The sequence below is a fragment of the Enhydra lutris genome, unplaced genomic scaffold (assembly GCF_002288905.1).
Source record: "Enhydra lutris kenyoni isolate GAN:26980312 unplaced genomic scaffold, ASM228890v2 scaffoldscaffold86, whole genome shotgun sequence".
Classification (NCBI taxonomy): Eukaryota; Metazoa; Chordata; class Mammalia; order Carnivora; family Mustelidae; genus Enhydra; species Enhydra lutris.
In genome coordinates, this window is record NW_019154170.1 from 5,505,314 (window position 1) to 5,523,691 (window position 18,378).

The window sequence follows — 18,378 nt, forward strand, 5'->3', positions numbered from 1 at the left end:
GCCCGGTGAGGCGAGGCCGCCGGGCCGCGGGCCGCGGGCCGCGGAGCTTGACTCAGAACCAGAGCCGCGCTTCCCGGATACGCGCCGAGGCCCGTTTTTCGCCTTAACCAGCAGCGGGCGGGCGCGAAGCGGAAGCCCCCAGAGCGCTCGCCCCGGGCCCCTGCACCTGCCCCGGCAGGCCCCGCCCACGAGCCGGCGAGAGCACAGCCGCCCGTCCTCTGTCGCCACCGCGCGGCCGGGACCGCACATGACGCCCGGCCCTCGCGCGGAGCAGGGCGCGCGGCCGTCGGTGAGTGCACACTCCGGCCCTCCCGCCCCGGACTGCGGGCCCCCGCAGGGCTCAGACAGGCCCACCTTGCTCACCTTTCTCCACTGACCGGCCCCCGCCCAGCAGCTCAGCGCTGCTACACGGCAGGCGGGCCCTGCGTGTTTGTTGATTGACTAAACGACAGGGCGCCGCCAAGCGCTGAGTTTCCCCTTTGCTCACACCAGATCTGGCCGCGTTCAGGGCTGGAGGGGTGACCCAGGGCAACCCCAACACCCCTTGTCCGCGGAGAACTTTAGCACCGTTCCCAGTAGCAGAAAGGATTCCAGGTCGTTGGCTCCCCCCACCCCAATTAAATAGCATTTTTCTTCTCAGTGCGGGGGAGCGTCCTGGATATCGTGGAGGCTGGGCTGGCGGAGGCAGGCGATCAGGTGAGGAGGCCGAATGAGGTCCCGTGCTGAAGGACGCAGGGGGCCAGGTCCCAGAAGTTCTGGACGCCGGGCAATACAGTGTATGTCTGATCCTAAAAGTACATCTCATTGGGGCGCCTGGGGGCTCAGGCGGTGAAGCATCTGCCTTTGGTTCTGGTCATGACCTCGGGGTCCTGGGATGGAGCCCCGAGTTGGGCTCCCTGCGCAGTGGGGACTCAGCTTCTCCTCCTGCTCCTCCCTCTTGTTCATATTCTGTCTCTCCGTCAAATAAATAAAATATTTAGAAAAATACATCTCATTATTCTCCCATCTGGAAAGAGAAGTTGAGATTTGTCAGTGGAGAAAATCGCACCTATTTACGTGGATTGAGAGCTGGAAAACCGTTTTCTACTGCCTCAGGCAGCAGATGGTCAACCCGTTTGTTTTGTTTCTTAAATTCCACATATGAGTGAAATCACATAATTCTCTGATTGACTTATTTCACTCAGCAGAGTACCCCCTAGTTCCATCCATGCTGTTATAACTGGCAAGTTTTCATTCTTTTTGATGGCTGAGTAATATTCCACTGCATATATGACCCACATCTTTTTTTTTTAAAGATTTTATTTATTTATTCAACAGACAAAGATTACAAGTAGGCAGAGAGGCAGGCCGAGAGAGGAGGAAGCAGGCTCCCCTGCTGAGCAGGGACCCCGATGCGGGGCTCGATCCCTGAACCCCGAAATCATGACTTGAGCCGAAGGCAGAGGCTCAACCCACTGAGCCACCCAGGTGCCCCATGATTTTCCTTCTTTTTGAGGCTGAATAACACTCCGGCGTATGGATGGACACATTTTGCTTAACCATTCATCGGTCGGTGAACACTGGGGATGTACCAGTATTGGAAAGCAGATGGAGCGTGGAGCTGTCACTGGATTCATTGTAACTGGGAGAGCTTCTCTTGCTGAGCACAGTCTCCTGTGACTGACGGCAGCCTGGAGAGGCGGGTCTGCTTTCACCCGGGGTCCGGATACTCTTACTGCCATGCTGGTGGCTGCCAATGGGCCCAGCGTCTGTGGGGGACTCACAGCTGAGGTTCCCACGGTGCCCACACCTGCCGTCCCTCTGGCCGGGGGATTTCTCTGCTGGGGGTGGGGGTCAAGGTCACTGCAGCCTGGCAGGACCACTGAACACAATGTCCTGCTCTATGGGTTTGTCTTTTTTCCCCTAACCTGTTAGACCACGGTCTCTCCCACTCACACCAAAGTCATTTGGGGCCGGTCACTGTCTGCGGGGGGTCCCAGACACTGGGGCGCTGAGCAGCATCCCAACCCCACCCTTCATGCCAAGACACTCCCTTTCTCCTCCTGACAGTGTCTCTAAAGTCTCCCCGGGGTACAACCCACCCCACCATCAGAACACTCTGTCCTCCCTTCACCCCCATTTCTGTTCCCGACTCTGGGTTGTCCCTCAAAGGACACAGTAGTGAAGACTCACCTGCAGGACCCATGGGCCCAAGGAAGACCAGTCCTTGGCGGGTCAGCTGGGCAAACTCTAATCCGATCACAACGGCTCTGAAGTCCGAAGCTGTCCCACCTGCCCACCCACTCGGAGGGCTCCACGCAGCGACACTCGATTCCGCCTTAATCCAAGTAGACCTGAGGGACTATGTCTCGCCTAACACAGCTCATAGTTGATTCGTAAAACTCATTGGTGTGGGAAATCCAAGCAGGGAGGAGAGGACAGGCGACCCACAGGACCCATGACGATGACCAGCGGCTCCAAATCTCAGACATTTGCCTGCTGCTCCCCCCCGCCCACCCGCACCTGGTGGCCGCCCAGCTGCACCTGCACCTGCACCCGCCTGCCGCCCGGGGCTCCGAGTTCCAGTGGGATCAGGACGTTCAGCAGAGCACATTAGAGACCTCAAATTATGAACACGAATATCTTTTTTTTTTTTTTTTAGATTTTACTTATTTATTTCAGAGAGAGAGAGAGAGAGCATGAGAGGGGAGTGGTCAGAGGGAGCAGCAGACTCCCCATCGAGCAGGGGGGCGGACATGGGACTTGCTCCCAGGACTCCAGGATCATGACCTGAGCCGAAGGCAGATGCTTCACCCACTGAGCCGCCCAGGCGCCCTGAACATGAATTTCTCAATAGTAACTATTTGTCCACATTCAAACTTCCCAGGGGGGTTACTGTGATCATTTAGCATTGGTTCCTTTCCATCTCTGCACACACACTCCTCCTTGCTGGCCGCTCCTGTCACCCCCGCAGCAGCTCAGGCCTCGCCCGCTCCTCAGAGCCAGGGGGGCTTTAAGAAACAGCAAAGCCCAAGTCCCCAATTCTGCTGTAAGGGGCCTGGGGTGTCACATGGGCAGCAAGCATGTTTTAAATTGTGATACAATGCATATAAGATATAATTTACCACTTTAAGGGGCGCCTGGCCGGCTCAGTCGGTGGAGCCTGTGACTCTTGATCTCAGGGCTGTGAGTTCCAGCCCCACGTTGGGTGTACAGATTACGTAAATAAAAACAAAGATGTACCATTTTAATCATTTTATAGTGTACCATTCAATGGTATTAAGTGTATTCCCAAAATTGTCCAACAGTCACTTCTATCTCATTCCAGAACATGCCATCAGCCTAAAAGAAACTCCATCCCCATCAGCCTATCAACCCTCCCCAGACCCCAGGCCCCAGGAGTCCCTTCCCGTCCGTGGAGGGGCCTGCTCAGGACGTGTCACTCGCATGCACTCACACCCCATGCGGCCTCCTGCGTCTGGTCCCCTCCCCGCGCGTCGTGGGCTCGGTCCGTCCCGGGGCCGCGCGGGGGGCGCCTGGCTCCTCTGGTGGCCGGGGACCCTCTGCTGCACGGGGGACCCGCCGTGTGGACCGGTTCGTCCGCCAGTGGACACTCGGGCTACTCGAACAGGGCTACCGCGGACGCTGGGGCGCGCACTTTAAAAAGTCGTTTCTCCGGTGATTTTCAAGTTTAAATTGAGGGCCGCTGACGTAACCGATGGGCTCCGGCGCGCGGTCGCACTAGGAAGCGCCCGCCAGGCGAGCGCGGCGCGCGTTCTGGCCACGTCGCGGCCCTTCCCGAGCGGGCCTCGCCCTCCCGTCACCGGTGCACCCGGACGTTTGAGCCGCGACCCCGCCCCCGTCCGCCACCCCGCGCTCCAGGTCGCGCGGAGCACCGGTTCCCACTTCCGCGGCGCGGGGCTCGAACCCACCGCCCCGAGCCCCGGGGCCGCCGGCCGGGCCCGACCCGACCCGGGCTCACGTCTGTCGGTTCGCTCGCGCCGCGGTGCGCGCTGCATCGCCGGGACCGCCGCGGGGGGAAGCGCGCGACCCCCGCCCCCGCCCGTGCGTTGGGCCCGCGAGTCTCGGGGTGCGCGTGGCCGCAGCGCCCGCCCGTGTCGGCGTCCGCTCGGGCGTGCCCGGGACTCGCCGGGGTCGCGTGCACCTGCCGAGGGCCGCGCTTTCCTTCCCGCGGCTACACGTCGGTCCCGCGCGGAGACCGGACCCTGAGCGGATGAGGGCCCGGACTCCGCCCCTCTTTGTGACGTCACACACGGTTGCCGCGGCCGCAGCCAACCAGGCCCTCGCGGCTGGGCCGCCTGGCCCCACCCTGCTTGCTGGTGATTGGAGGAGGCGTCGCACCACGCGCCCCCACAGACCAATGGGGACGTGGTCGCGACGCCGGGCGCGGGGGACGCCGAGTGTTCCGCATCCCGCCACCCCCTCCGGTTGGCCGGGGTCTCCGCGGCTGGCTCTGGAAAAGCAGCTCCGGCCTGGTGCGCGTTGGCTGCCATTTCTTGAAGCTCCATCCTTGGCAAACACCCACAAGTGGGCGGTTAATGATTTTATTTCTTGAGGTGCACAGTTGCCCTGAAGAAGATTCCAGAAACTCGCAGCCGGGCAGTGAGGGCACCTCGCCCCCTCCTGAAGTTCTCACCCTCAAATAAGAGCTGGCCTGGGAGGTCACCTAGTTACTACGTTCTGTGGGCGGGTTATTTGCTGCGCCGGCGCCGCTGGCTGCTCGGTGCCTGCAGGCAGGCGGGTTCGGGTGCTGCGGGTGGGCACTGCGCAAGCGGGCAGGTGCACGTGCTGAGGGCGCTCAGTCGTTTGCCCCCGAAACAACCGTCTGGGCAGAAATGGGGAGGGTCCTCTGCATGTCTGGCAAGTGTACTAGCTAGCCCTTGCTGGGTGACGAATCAGCCCAAACCAACAGACTGGAAGCAGCAATGCATACTTGTCTTTTGTTCATCGTTTCCGCAGGTTAGGAGTTCAGAAGCGGTTGGGCTGCCTGGTTCTGGCTCGGGGTCTCTCATGGGGTTACGGTCCACACGTGGGCCAGCTGGGGTGGCCCGCTCTGAAAGCTCAGGGGGGCTGGAGGACCTACTCGTAGGCGCCCACAGAGGCTGTTGGCGGGAAGCTCAGGCCCTCACCCCATGGACCCTTGCCCAGTTACCCGAGCACCAGCAGGAGACAGCAATGCAAACCGACCCCCCCCCCCCAAGCCTGCAACCCCGAAGACCACCAGGCAGAAACCTACAGCTTTTATGACTGAGTTTCTGAAGCCACAGACTGTCACTGTTGATATCCTACTGGTTACACCAGCCAGCCCTAGTCCCTGTAGACGGTCTACACAGGGGTTTGACTACCAGGACAGGGGGACTGCTGGGGCCCCTCTCGGAGGCCACCCACAGAAGACCATCTGTTGAGAGGAAACATAGCAGGGCAAAGCAACATGACCACGGGAGTTCAGCTTCCCTTGCCCTCTTCCGGACCCCACTCTCTCCTTCGAGGTGACTCAGCTGGCAGGAGGAGGTCATGGAGCCCAGGCCAGGCCAATAGGCCTTAATCTGGGACTTTTGGCAGCACTAACAGGAGAGTTTGGTCATTCCTCTCCCCCCAGTTTGCTGAGCTGATAGCTCCAGCCTGTGCCAGGGGTCACCTTGTCACCAAGCCACAAGAGCCCACTAATGAGTGAAGCCCTAACCACAGATGGTAGCACAAAAGATGGAGAAAGAGTGGAAGAGAGGGTCAGAGAGAGACCCTAGCCTTCACCTGAGCCCCACATCCAGCCTTGCCTGCAAGTGGCTCTTCTAACCATTTCAGGATTAGAGACCCGTCCTTCACGGCGCGCCTAACAGTTGGGAGGGGTTTCTGTCCTTTGTAACACGATGTCATCAACAGATGAAGGGCACATTCACAACGTGTCCACCCGCACACGGGAGTGTCCCCGGCCCCAGCAGGAGCGAGGTGCCCCCACCCGCCGCCCGGGGGACGGACCCGAGCCCACCACACGCAGGGAAGGAACCAGATACAGGAGGCCACACGGGGTGTGAGTCCACGCGTGTGACACGCCCAGACCAGGCTCCTCCCCAGACGGGAAGGGGCTCATGGGGGCGGGGGATGGGGAAGGGGATGGCTGCCAGGGACAGGGTTTTCTGGGGGCGATGGAATGTTCTGGAACTAGAGTGATGGTTGCGCAACATTGTGGATACACTCAGTGCCCAAGTCGTGCAGTTTAAAGATGGCCAACTGCGTGATTATGTGAGTCGCACATCAGTAATGACGACAACGACAATAGAAGGACAGGAAGACCAGGACGTGGTGCCAATGTTTGCTCCCTCTCTCCGCTGGCTCATCTCCCACCCACACCCCTTCCTCTCACATTCTCCAAGGGCTCCAAGAGTTCCTGCCTCTTCTACACAAAACAATCTCTCGTCCCATGTCAGGCCACACCAAAGCATGCGACCTCCCTGGCCCATCCCCCGGCTCCCTCTGTCTGCTGCCCGGCCCTGACCTTCGCGCTGTCCTTGCACTGGAAGCCCAGAGGCCGACCTTTACACACCGGCGCAGAAACACACCCAGGCTGAGGGGAAAAGCAAGGTCACACTGACGGCGCCCTCGCTTTCCAGGGTAACACAAGCATGCGTAAACAGAAAGAGCCGGGTGACCCTGTGACCTCCCCACGAAGGTTGTGGCTCTGTCCATGTATGGTTGGTCGAAAATAGAGCTCGTCCACGCTTTACTTTTGGAATTGATAGTAAGTCGGTGATGAGGAAAAGCCCTGTTTGGAGGGCATCCAGGGCCCAAGTTCTCATTCTGGCCCAAGGTGGTCACATCCCACTGCCAGCTGCCCCCCCCATCCCCGCCAACCGGCCGCAGGTGCGCCCACAGGACGTGCGGTCCTCAGCGGGACGGCGACAGGCACCGTGTGGTACTGCAGCTCTGTCCGAGCGCCTCCCCTCTCCCCCACCGTGCGGGGCCTTTCTCCTGACGGACAGGGCGTGGGCCCCAGCAGAGGGACAATGACAGGAACAGTTATGGTCACACTGTGTGTGAGGCCCTACACGGGCACTGGATACCCAGCTTCTTCCAAAACCGTCTGTTTGCATCTTTGTTGCCTTTCTCCCTGATTATAAAGGAAACGTGCTTTGAGAAATGTAGCCTCAGGCCTGTAAATTCTTCGGTTTCTCTCTCTGAAGCAGGGTCTCTCTCCAGCCCCGCAGACTTCGGGGTACCCTGGGCGCTGGCCGAGATCTGGCCCATCTGTCTGCCACGAGCGGCAGCGGGCTCAGAGCCTGCCGAACGAAGGGCCACCTCCCCGAAGCGTGTCAGACCCGCCACAGAGGCAGGCCGCAGGCGACACAGTCCACTCCTCTTTAATGATAAAAGAACAAAAGCCAAACAGAAGTCTGGGTTGCACAGTCACGACCCGAGGCAAGGACCCTCACCTCCCATGGTCCCAGGGCGGCCCCCAGGGGCGCTGGGTTTGGAGCCAAGGGGCCGGTCCCCTTGCTGGGGGATCCTAGACGCTCTGCAGCATGTGCAGGGCGTGCACAAGGAGCGGTTGGGCAGCCAGGCCGGGGCTGGGGCTCTGCAGAGCGCCCGGGGGGTCAGGGGCGCCGGGCCGGCTGCCTTCCCAGACGGTGAGCCGCAGCTCGTCGCCCCAGCCACCCAGCACCAGGTGAGTCCGGTCGCCACTGCTGCTTATCTGCCAGGGGTGAGGCAGCGGGGTCAGGGAGAGGGGCCCCCACACCACCCCCAGCCCTGGCGCTCCAGGGAGCAGGACAGGCGGACCCCCTGACCTGGGTCTCAGCGCTGCCCCACCCCCCAGGAGCTCAGGGAGCCGGGGCCGAGGGCTCTACTGTACCCATGGGGGAAGGGGGCTCAGACGGGGCCTCCCCTGCCCAGGGCCACCCCGAATCCTGTGGCCTGGGTAACCCAGCTTCCCCGGCGGACGTCCTCTCCAGCTAAGACCCAGTCCGGCTCAGGGCAACGGTGCTAGCCCTGTTCTAATCTGGACACAGGGAGGTTTTACCGTAACAGAGTAATAGTGTTTTGGGGTAACAAGGAAAGCATCATACACCACCGCTTCTGAAGTCTGGGTCAGGCCTGGCTGTGCTCGGTCAGCGACCGCCAGGACTGCCCGGGGCAAACCTCAGTCTAGATATGACTGTCCTCCGAAATGACATTTCGGCGGCTGCGAAGGGCCACCCCGTGAGGACGGCCCGGGGGGCGTTCTGCCAGGACCGAAACCTTTCTGATTTTGCATATTTTGTACTTAGAGGCCCATGTCCCCAGCCCCACCGAGGCCAGCTGTTTGTCCCCGACCCCACCGCAGAGGGGACCGGCACAGCCCCGAGGACACAGGCACCCCGCGCTCACCTGCAGTGTCCCGTCACTGAACAGCAGCAGCAAAGCCCGCTCCGAGGCCAGGAAGCGCAGCAGGCAGAGGCCGGGGGCCGAGGGCGGGGTGGGCGTGGGCCGGCCCGGCTCCTGCAGACAGACCCAGCCCTGCGGCTCTGGCTCTCCCTCTGGCTCTCCCGGCCAGCCAGAGGCTGTCTCCACTTGCCCAGCCCCGCCCGGCCCTGCCAGGCCCTTACCTCTCGCAGCCGCTGCTGCATACAGCGGGCAAACAGCCGGAGGACGGCCAGCTTGGCGCCCAGCGGGCTGGGCACGTCCCTGGGGGCGAACGTTTCCAGCTTCCCCCGGCCAGGCACATAGCACACTCGGCTGGGGGGTGGGATACAGGGCAGTGCCGCTGTCGCAGCCTCTACCCGGGGCACTTGGTGCCCGAGGACGCCTTCCCGCCAGCCACGCCCCTGGGATGGGGGTTTGGAGACCAGCTCCGCACTGACCCACTTCTGTCCTTACCTCTAGCCCCAGCCCCTCCCCAGAACTCCAGCCCCCTGGAGCCATGTCCGACCTGAGATTCCCGCCTGCCCCAAACCCATCCCTTTGCCACCTTCCCATCTGGCCTAGTGTCTGCTCTGACCTTCCTGCCGGCAACAGAAGTCCAGATTCCAACCCCGTGGCGTTCCTCCGAGGCCACCACCCCGGGCTACAGCCACTCCCTGCCTGACTAGTCCAACCACCCACCTGCTGGCTCCCAGGGTCTCTCCTGCCAACCAGGTCACATGGAAAGTGTGACCTGGGCCCATCCTTCCTGTTCCGACCGCCACAGCAGCTTTCCAGGCCACTGACTTCACATCCTCCCTGTGTCCCCACGTCACTCAGTTCCTCACACCCACCAGGCTGGGTCCCATGTCCAAAGCTTTGCACATGCTATTCCCTGTGCCTCCCATGCTGTTCCTGATGGCTCCTTCTCACCCTTCCTGTCTCGCCTGAATGTCACCTCCTCAGAAAGTCCCTCCATAGCCCTTACCCTGCAGCCCCCGAGTCTGTCACCTCACCCAGTCCATCTGCTCCAGAAAACTGGCTCCTGGAATCGCCTGAGTTATCGGCGTAGCATCGTTTCCCCTCTAGCAGGCAGTGACCGCCCATGGGCGTGTACAGTAGGCGCTACTTTAATAAATACTTGAGGAATGATTGAAGAAAGATGGGGCGGTGGGCAGGAGGCCTGTGACTTACTCCTCTGGGGGGCGCAGGGCCAAGTGTGTGCCGTCCCGAAGCAGGACACCGCTGCCCCCGTCCGACAGGTGATAGCCGAAGCCGTACTTGCTGAAATAATCCACCCACTTGGGGGCCCAGAGGGTGGGCCGCTGCTCCCCTGGGGGGCCCTGCATGGCTGGGCATAAAAATGAAGTGAACTGAGCAAGGGGTCCGGGAGGCCTGGGGAAGGAACAGTGGAGATGCGGAAGATGGAGAGCCAAGTCCAGGGGGCAGGGAGCCCAGCCTTGCCTTGCAGGGGGAGGGACAAGGGGCTGGGGAGCCCCAGTCGCCTCTGGAGAGGAGCCCTTCGGAACCATGGGGAAGGCTCCAACCCCACAGGCTTTGCAGGATTGCATTTAAAAAAAAAAAAAAAGTGTGTTAAAAGCAAATCGATCAGTGTCCTCTGGAATCCTGGGTCGGATCCTGGGAGAGCAAAAGGGGCACTGGCGGAAAAAAAAATGGGCAACCCGGTGGCCAGGGAAGCTGCGGGAGCGGCAGGCAGAACTCTCAGGCTGCCTTCGCTGTAAATCTCAAGTGTCTTTCACTGTTTCTTTAAGATTTCTGAGTAATTCGGCGTTGGCTCCAGCTGAGGAAAGAGCCTCAGTGTCCAGGGTCTTTCTGTGCTACAAGAACAGAAGAGTAAGAAGAACCTGGGTCCTACAAGAAAGGAGAGGCTCAGGGCGCCTGGGGGGCTCAGGGGGTTAAGCCTCTGCTTTCAGCTCAGGTCATGATCCCAGGGTTCTGGGATCGAGCCCCGCATCGGGCTGTCTGCTCAGCGGGGAGCCTGCCCCCCCCCCGCCTGCCTCTCTGCCTCCTTGTGATCATTTTCTCTGTCAAATAAGTAAATAAATAAATCTTTAAAAAAAAAAAAAAAAGGAAAGGCTCCTGGGACAGTGACCCAGGAGGGGCAAGACATGGGGGGCTGGGGGTTCCCGGACCCTGGGATGCAGGATGGGTGTCCCTGTGCCCTGAAGCCTCCCTCAGCTCTACCCCCCAGGGGAGCCCCAGAAATACGCAGGGGCCCCTGGGCAGAGCTGGGCACTTTTCTTGGGATGTTAAGGGACAGGTGGCCCCTATGGGCCAGGCTGGGTTCCTACCTGGGAGGCCATGGTCCAGGCAGAGTGACAGGTTTCTGACGGCCACCTCGACCTCCTGCCTCTGCCTCCCTTTCGGCCCTGAGGAGATAGATCTCTGCAGGGCAGACCTGTCTGTCGCCCACCGCGAGAGGCCGCTCCCACCAGCTCTGGCCCAAACCACAGAATCTGGGAACATCTTATTTAAAACCCAGAAGAATTCTGGCCATCGTCCCCATTTCACAGGTGGGAAAGTTGAAGCCAGGAGAGGGGTCCCAGCCCGGCAAGGCCCAGTGGTTGCCCCGACCTCCATACTCTCACTCCCCACCAGCACCCAGGGCCCGGGAAGGACCTGGGATGGAGTGTCCGCTCACCCGCTGGGTCACTCCTGAGGGTCCCTTGGGTGAGTAGGTGGATGGGGACCTCGGGGTGGAGATCCCCTCTGTCCAACAGGGAGGCCTGGGGAAGAAGCAGCCGGGGTGAGGGGAGGCAGGCCCTGGCCCCCAGGAGAGGCCTAAGGTGGGTGAGGGTCTGTCTCCATGCTGCTCACCTGAAGACCGCGTCTCCCAACTTTTCCCTCTGCCCAGTCCGCCTGCCTCCCCACGTCCCCTGCTCTGAGTGCTCACCTCGCTGCCGCACCCCTCGGAGTCCGGATCTGAAGCACCTCCTACCGGACCCGACGCCTCGCTGGGGGTGAAGGGGCCTGAGGGAAGCATACAGGGTTTCGGGGGGCAGAGCCTGGGCCCACGCAGCAGAAGGCATCTGCCTCCCACGTCCACCCCGCGGCAGGTGCAGAGGAGCAGAGCAGGTGGGCGGCAGGACAGGTGTGTGAGATGTGAGCCAGCCCAGCAGGCGGGGGCAAGGGAGGGGTGGGCGGGGGCAGGGGAGGGGTGGGCAGGGGCGCTACTCACAGGGCGGCCGGCACTGGGTCAGCAGCAGCCGGCCCACCTTCCGGAAGAGCCGGCCCAGAGGCTGGGGTGCGGGGAAGATGGGTGCGCTGTGGCAGGAGTGGGCTGGCAGCCGGTCTGGAGTGAAGCCCTTCAGAGCGGGGCGCCAGGGGTCAGTGCGGGCCGCCGGGCTCCCGGGCCTCGCTGCCCGCCCCCCCCACCCCCGATGCCAGGAGGGCCCTGCTGGGGAACAGCACACACTTGTGTGAAGAAATCGTCCTGGAGCAGGTGGTCCAGACTGGGCCGCTCTGCCGGGTTGGGCGCCAGCAGGCGGGCAATGAGGCGGCGGGCGCTGGGTGACAGGTGGGCCGGCTCCGGGTAGTGGCCGTCCCGGATGTTCTGGTACATCTCCGACAGGGGAGCCCCCGTGAAGGGAGGGGTACCGGTCAGCACTGTGTACCTGACCCGGGGGTTGGGGGAGGCAGGAAGCTGAGTGCCCACTTGGATCTGATCTGTGGGTCCAAGGTTGGTGCACCCCGACCTGTGCACACCTGGCCATCCCTGCCCAAACTCCCCGCCTCTGGACAGGCTCTGCGTCCACCTTCCCATACCGGCCCTACAGCTGCACACACCTGTCCACATCTGTCCTAGGCTCACACCTGCCTGTCCCCCATCCGGCCTCCCGTCCCTATGCTTCCACCTGCCCATACCTGGCCCTGCCGGGGTCCTCCTGCCCCTCTCCCCAGGCCCAGGGGCTCCCCACACCCACTCACATGACGCAGCCAAGAGCCCAGATGTCTGACTGGCAGGAGTGCCCATTCCTGGCGATGACCTCTGGAGCCAGAAAGTTTGGGGTCCCGCAGAGCACTCTGCAAGGGAATAATGGCGGGCTCGGGAAGGCTGGAGCCCCCGTGCCAAGCGCGTTCCACTTGTGCCTCTGCAGAGGGACCGTCCAGAGCCTCTCACTTACCGGTGGCAGTGGCCCCCTGGCCCCACTCTGGCAGCCAGCCCCAGGTCTCCAATCTTTACCACCATGTTCTTGTTCAGGAAGAAGTTACCTGCCAGAGGGGGCCGGCCCGCAGTCTGTGAGGGCGGAAGCCCCGCCCCCAGCTCCCCGGCCCCGCCCCCTGCCTCCCCCTGCACTCGACCCGGCTCACTGGGCTTCAGGTCGCGGTGCACGATCCGCCGCTGGTGCAGGTAGCGCAGGCCGCTGACCAGGCCCCGCAGGTAGTAGCGCACCTCCGGCTCCGTCAGAGTCCGCCGCGCCTCCAGGACGTGCGCCAGCGACTGCGGGTGCCCGCGGGCGGCCGCGGCAGCGCCAGGGACACAGGTAACACAGGTGAGCTCGGATGAGCCCCGCAGAAGTACAGGAGGCGGGCCCAGGCGGCCGCGGGGGGAGTCTGAGCGGGCCCGGAGGCTCCGAGAGGAACCACCACAGCCCGGTACATGCCGGGCGCAGGTGACCCCCGGTGTGCTCAGAGGGCTAAGGTGGGCTCAATGGGAGCAAGGTGATCCCCATGGCCACAGATGAAGAGGAGATGGGCACGGGTGTGTATGATGAGCACAGATGGGCCTGGTGCGGACCCGGGCGGGGACAGGTAAGTACGGAGAGACATAGGGGCGGCCACAGATGAGCACAGCAGACCCGGGGGCGGGGGGTCCCTGTCCCGTGAGCACAGCAGACCCGGGGTGGGGGGGGGCTCCCTCTCCGCCCAGCCCCTAGGGCACCTGGCGGCCACAGTACTCCAACACGAGGTACACGTGCTCTCGGTCAGCGAAGTGTCCGTGGAGGGCTACGATGTTACGGTGTTTGAGGCGGCTGTGCAGGGCGATCTCCCGTTCCACCTGCAGCCACGGCCCCACATGTCCACGGCCCGTCCTACTCCGGCCCAGGGCAAAACTCTATCCCCCCAGGGCAGGGACCTCTATGGGGACCCCCTGCGAAGTGTGGAGCCCCGGGGCATGGAAGGACTGGGCCTACCTTGCCGTTGGGGCGCAGTAGCCCAGCCACGCCCCCGGCACGAGGCACCACCTTGAGGGCAAACACGGCACTGGTGGACATGTCCACCAGCCTGTAGCAGCGGCTGGAGGCTCCCTGCGTGGAGGGGGGTGCGCCCGCTCAGCCGCCGCGTGGGCACAGGGGTGCAGACAGGTAGCCAGGCCGCGTCATACACACACACACGAGATGCACGGGCACACAGCTCCCACCCTCACACCCGCAGACATGACCGCATGAACACAGGGAAAACGCAGGCACACGCACACAGACGTATCCATCTCCGGATACATCCAGCCGCCGGACCACAATACAGCAAGTGCGTGGACACACGACGCAGTTCCACTCCCAGACCCGGAAAGCGCCGAGACGGAGAGCACGTTCCGATACGGACCTGGAGACAGCCCGACAGAGTTTCTACAAAGGTCGGATACCTGTAACACGCGAGTGCGCGTCCACACCCCTGGACGCACGACCCATGGGCACAGCACAGGGCGCCGAAGACCGGCTCCCGCCGCACAAGGTACACTGTGCGACGGGCACTACACAGACCCGGGCGCCCGACCGCGCCAGCAGACACCAGACCCCAAAGTCGCGCCGACACACACGGGCTCGCAGAAGTCCAGCCTCGGGGCGCACACTGCTCGCCGGGGCTCGAGATCGCGCGCGCACGCCCCTCCCCGTCGCCGGAGACCCTCCCGCGGAGTCGCGGAGCCGGGTCCGCACCTCGCCGATCAGCTTCCCGCGCCTGTAGACGCGCCCCGAGCTCGGGTCGCGCAGGAAGGCGGAGACCGGCGGGCGGCAAGTGCGCCGCCGCCGCGGCCAGGGCTCCATGCCTCCGGGGACCCCGCGGGCGCTCGGCGCGGGGACTGGCACAGCCTCCGCCCGACCCCCGCGCCGCGGCTCTGGGGGTTGCGCGCCGCTGGGGCGCGTCTTATTGGCTGAGGGGGCGGGGCGGGGGCGGGGCCCGGCGCTGGGGGCGTGGCCAGACGCTGGACGCTGCCCGTGTGCGGGGAGGGCGGGCGGCGGGCGTGGGCGTGCAGGGACACCCGGCTGGCAGGTGTTCCAGTGACAGCGGAGCTCGCCCCCCGGCCCCCGCTCGCCGGCCCTGCGCCAACGCGGCGCACCCGGCCCAGCTCGCTCTTCGGATCCTGCGCCTCCTGCCCTGCTGTGAAGTGTCAACGTGTTCATTTCCCCGAGAGGGAAACTGAGGTCAGAGAGCTTGTCTCCTTCTCTCAGAGGCCTCCGAGGGAGAGGCGAGTAGGAGCGGGGGCCTGACAGGGCTCTCGTGGCACTGGGGAGTCGTGGCCGGATCCAGAGGACAGAGAAAGAAGACCAGAACCTCTAGCGCCGGGGCTGCTTGGGAAGGGAGTGAGGCTCGGCGCAGGGAGCGAGGAGGGGCACGGCTGGGTTTGGGGGTATCATATATGCAGGCGCTGGGCTGCGGGAAGTAGCAGAATCTGGGGACCGCAGGGCAGAGGTGGGTGTGTGATCTCTGGCCTGGACGGCCAAGGAGAGGCAGTGGGATGAAAGGACAGGTGGGCTGACCTGGACCCTCCTGGGAGCCACAGCCCAGACTCAGTTCCAGGCTCCTGGTGTTCTCTCACGCCACCCTGACATCAGTTCTGGGACACAGGGACTAGCCTCGTCCCCATTTTACAGGTGAGCACACTGAGGCCTAGGGAGACTGGGGCTTCCGCAGCCAGGAAGGGTCCGAGCTGGATTTGAATCCCAGCAGCGGCTTCTGGGTGTCACAGTATTAATCCCCGAATGTTACATAACATGAGGAGTGGGGAGGGATTAGCCGGGCTCCCTGTAGCTGGAATCAGGCCTTGGAATTTTCCAGAGACCAGATTTCGGAATCTGGCCTGGTCATGTTGCCAGGGACGGGAAACATCTTCTGAGTGGTCACACGTCCAGCTGGTGCGTCAAGCAGGGTCACCCAGGGCATGGGGGCCTCTCGGGGCCCCCAGTGCGGGGCAGAGAGCAAGACTCTGGTAACTTTGTGGGGGACCGGCCTCAGCAACAGGGTCGGGGATTCTGGGGCACCCATGGGGGCAGCTGGCTACAGCCGGGAGCCCGAGTTCCCTGCTAATGGGGACCAGGAGCTGTGTGGCAAGAGGTGGGGGGGAGTCATGGGCCTGGGCCATCATATCACTGTCACCCCACCATCTGCTGGCTCTCAGTTGCACCCCTCCCTCTGTGCGTTAACTCAGGCATCATTATCAGTGTGTGGGACCTGCACCGGGCCCTGCACGCCCAAGACGGACACTTCCGGCCCCCCTGGAATGACTGCCAGGAGATCACCAGACTGAACCACAGCCGTGCATCTGGGCGGCCTCCAGAGGTGAGCAGCAGCCTGTCCCTGGGTGGGTGCTGTTCCACTTTACAGATGGGAAAACTGAGACTCAGGAAGGCGTTTTGAAGCCAGGGGTCGCTGGACTGCAAGTGACTGAGTCCCACCCGGAGTCCAGAGCCACTGTCCACACCCCCATACCACCCTCCTTGGGCTTCTGGACCCTTCTTCCCAGGGGCTCTGGGAGCTCTGACAGGGGCAGGTGGCGGGGCCCAGGGGACCCCTATAAGGTCCTGCTAGGGGCCTCACAGCTGGCCTGTCAGCAGCACAGACCCCTGCTCTGCCCACTGTCCCGGCCGCCCGTTGTGTTTTCCTGGCTGAGCCTCTACCACAGGGCCGGGGAGACCTCCTGTTGTCAGTCTGCCCCTCAGCGAGGACCCCCTCCCTAACCACTCTAGAATGGAAAAAAACTTCCAATAGAACAAAAAACACAATGTCCACAGCAGCATAATTCGCAACAGCCAAAAAGTGGACGGACACCCCCAGTGAGCACTGACATACAGTGAGCACATCACACGGCGCGGTCCGTCCCCACGCGGGAACATGGTCCAGTCTCAGGAAGGGGGGGACCCTGACCCCTGCCATGACACGGAGGGACCCGGCGGACACCGGGCTCAGGGAGAGGAGCCAGACCCAGAAGGACCCATCCCTCAGGACCCCACTCCCAGGAGGGCCCCAGAGCGGTCCCGTCCGCACAGACAGGAGAGGAGAGGGTGGGAGCGGGGCTGGGGCAGGGGACGGGGAGTCCAAGCTTCGTGGGGACAGAGTCTCTGTGTGGGGAGATGGAAGATTCTGGAGATGGGGGATGGGGGTGGCGGCAGGACGGGTGAGTGTGCTTCCCGCCGCGGAGCCGTGCGCTCAGAGACGGCTGAGGTGGTGAATTTATGTTGTGCTTACTAGAACAACAACAGATGAAGGACATATCAGCTTCCCCGTCCTCCCCCAAAAGAAATCACAGCGTTAGGAGCGTAACAATTCCTCCAATTTTCCAAATGGGCAAACTGAGGCCGTTTGCCTGGCAAGCAAAGGGCGGTGGTATCGCAAAGGGGCTCGGAGAGCTGCCTGACGCTCCGGAGCCGACCCGTGCCTGGTTCCAGAGGCGGGGTGGTTTCTTGGGCTGGCACCTGGCCTGGCCACCCACCGCATACCGCCCGGAGCCCCGCCTGGAGCCCCAGGCGGCAGGCTACAGGCTCACTTTCCCTCCGTCTCTTCCTTCACTGACCTGAGATAACTCCCCCGACTCAGCACATTTCCTGGGAGAAATGCTGGGAAGCTTCTCTCAAAATACCTGTGCAGGTCGGGGAGTGGCTGCTGAGCCCGGCCCCAGCGGGGACACTCCAGGAGGCCTCCCTGGGGAGGCCCGAGGGACCACGTGTGGGGCTGGCCTGTGGGCATGAGGGTGGCACAGTCGCCCCTTCAGGAAGGACCTGGAGTGAGAGCGGGAGGCTCTGGGCCCCTTCCCGGCCTCCCAGCCTCTGGAACGCCGCGGACTCCTTCATACCTGTGTTGGTGACCTGTCACCCCACCTGGCAGCTCCCTGGGGACAGCTGGGAGCGCAGCAGCCACCATACTCCGGAAACCCCGTGACTGCCACCACGCGCTGCCTCCAGACCAGCTCAGCATTGTGGGGGAGGCTAGACTTGTCTCCCCATCACCCAGGACCAAACTTGGCCCTTGCCTCTCCCAGCCCTGTGTTTTCTGTTGTCCTTGCAGACTCCGCTCTGCAGGCTCCTCCCTGCCCTTCCTTCTACCTCTTCACACCCTTTGTGGCTGTTCTTCCTTCTCCCACTGCTCCCAGGGCCAGCAGCGTGAGTCTCAGGCCCATGTCCCTTATCTTCACTCCCTCTTGGTGACATGGTGCAGACCAACAGGACACTGAAGTGGGAGGCTCGTCTCTCCACCCATATCTCCATCTGAGCTCTGCCAAAAACAGAGTCTGAAGCGAGGGTTTGGTGCAGAGCAGGAGTGAGGACTGGGAAGGAAGGGGCATGAGGCAGGGTGGGCCTGGGGAACCCCTGTGGGTCCCTAAGGAACTGCGCACAACATTCCTCAGGACTGTCTACCCAAGAGGAGGACAAGGGGAGCGTCAACCCCCTGGCTAGGTCAGGGGACACAGAGTGCTTGGGCCCTTGGAGACTCACACAACCTGGGGGTGGCTGGGAGCTGGGGACCCAGGGGCAGGAAGTTCAAGACTTCCAGAACCAAATCACATTCAAACAAATGTATGCTGATTCGCTCCCGTGGCCGTCCACCCCCACCCGCTCACTCACCCCAGTCCAGTCACCCTGGCCTCTCTGCTGGTCCAAGATCCCATACCAACCTCAGGGCCTTTGCACATGCCCTTCTCTCTGCTCATGATGCACCCCATCCCCGAGTCTCCTCCCAGCCTCCCTTTCTCCTCTTCAAGGACCTAGGCAAGGGCCATCCTTGTCCAGGAGGCCACCTCCGCCCTGCAATTGCCTCTGCTGCCCCTCACAA

General features: G+C 62.8%; 1 protein-coding gene across 1 annotated transcript; it reads right to left on the reverse strand.

The window, feature by feature from the left end:
• Positions 1-7,501: 7,501 nt before the first annotated feature.
• LOC111161654 (polo like kinase 5) lies at positions 7,502-14,378 on the reverse strand. Its single transcript, XM_022525419.1, has 15 exons — positions 14,271-14,378; positions 13,530-13,643; positions 13,277-13,393; positions 12,706-12,835; positions 12,519-12,606; positions 12,322-12,417; positions 11,810-12,008; positions 11,573-11,699; positions 11,288-11,364; positions 11,036-11,120; positions 10,686-10,763; positions 9,568-9,724; positions 8,580-8,709; positions 8,362-8,472; positions 7,502-7,687 (listed from the first exon to the last, which is right to left on the reverse strand). The coding sequence occupies exons 1-15, from the start codon at positions 14,376-14,378 to the stop codon at positions 7,502-7,504; spliced, it is 1,803 nt and encodes a 600-aa protein (XP_022381127.1).
• Positions 14,379-18,378: the final 4,000 nt, after the last annotated feature.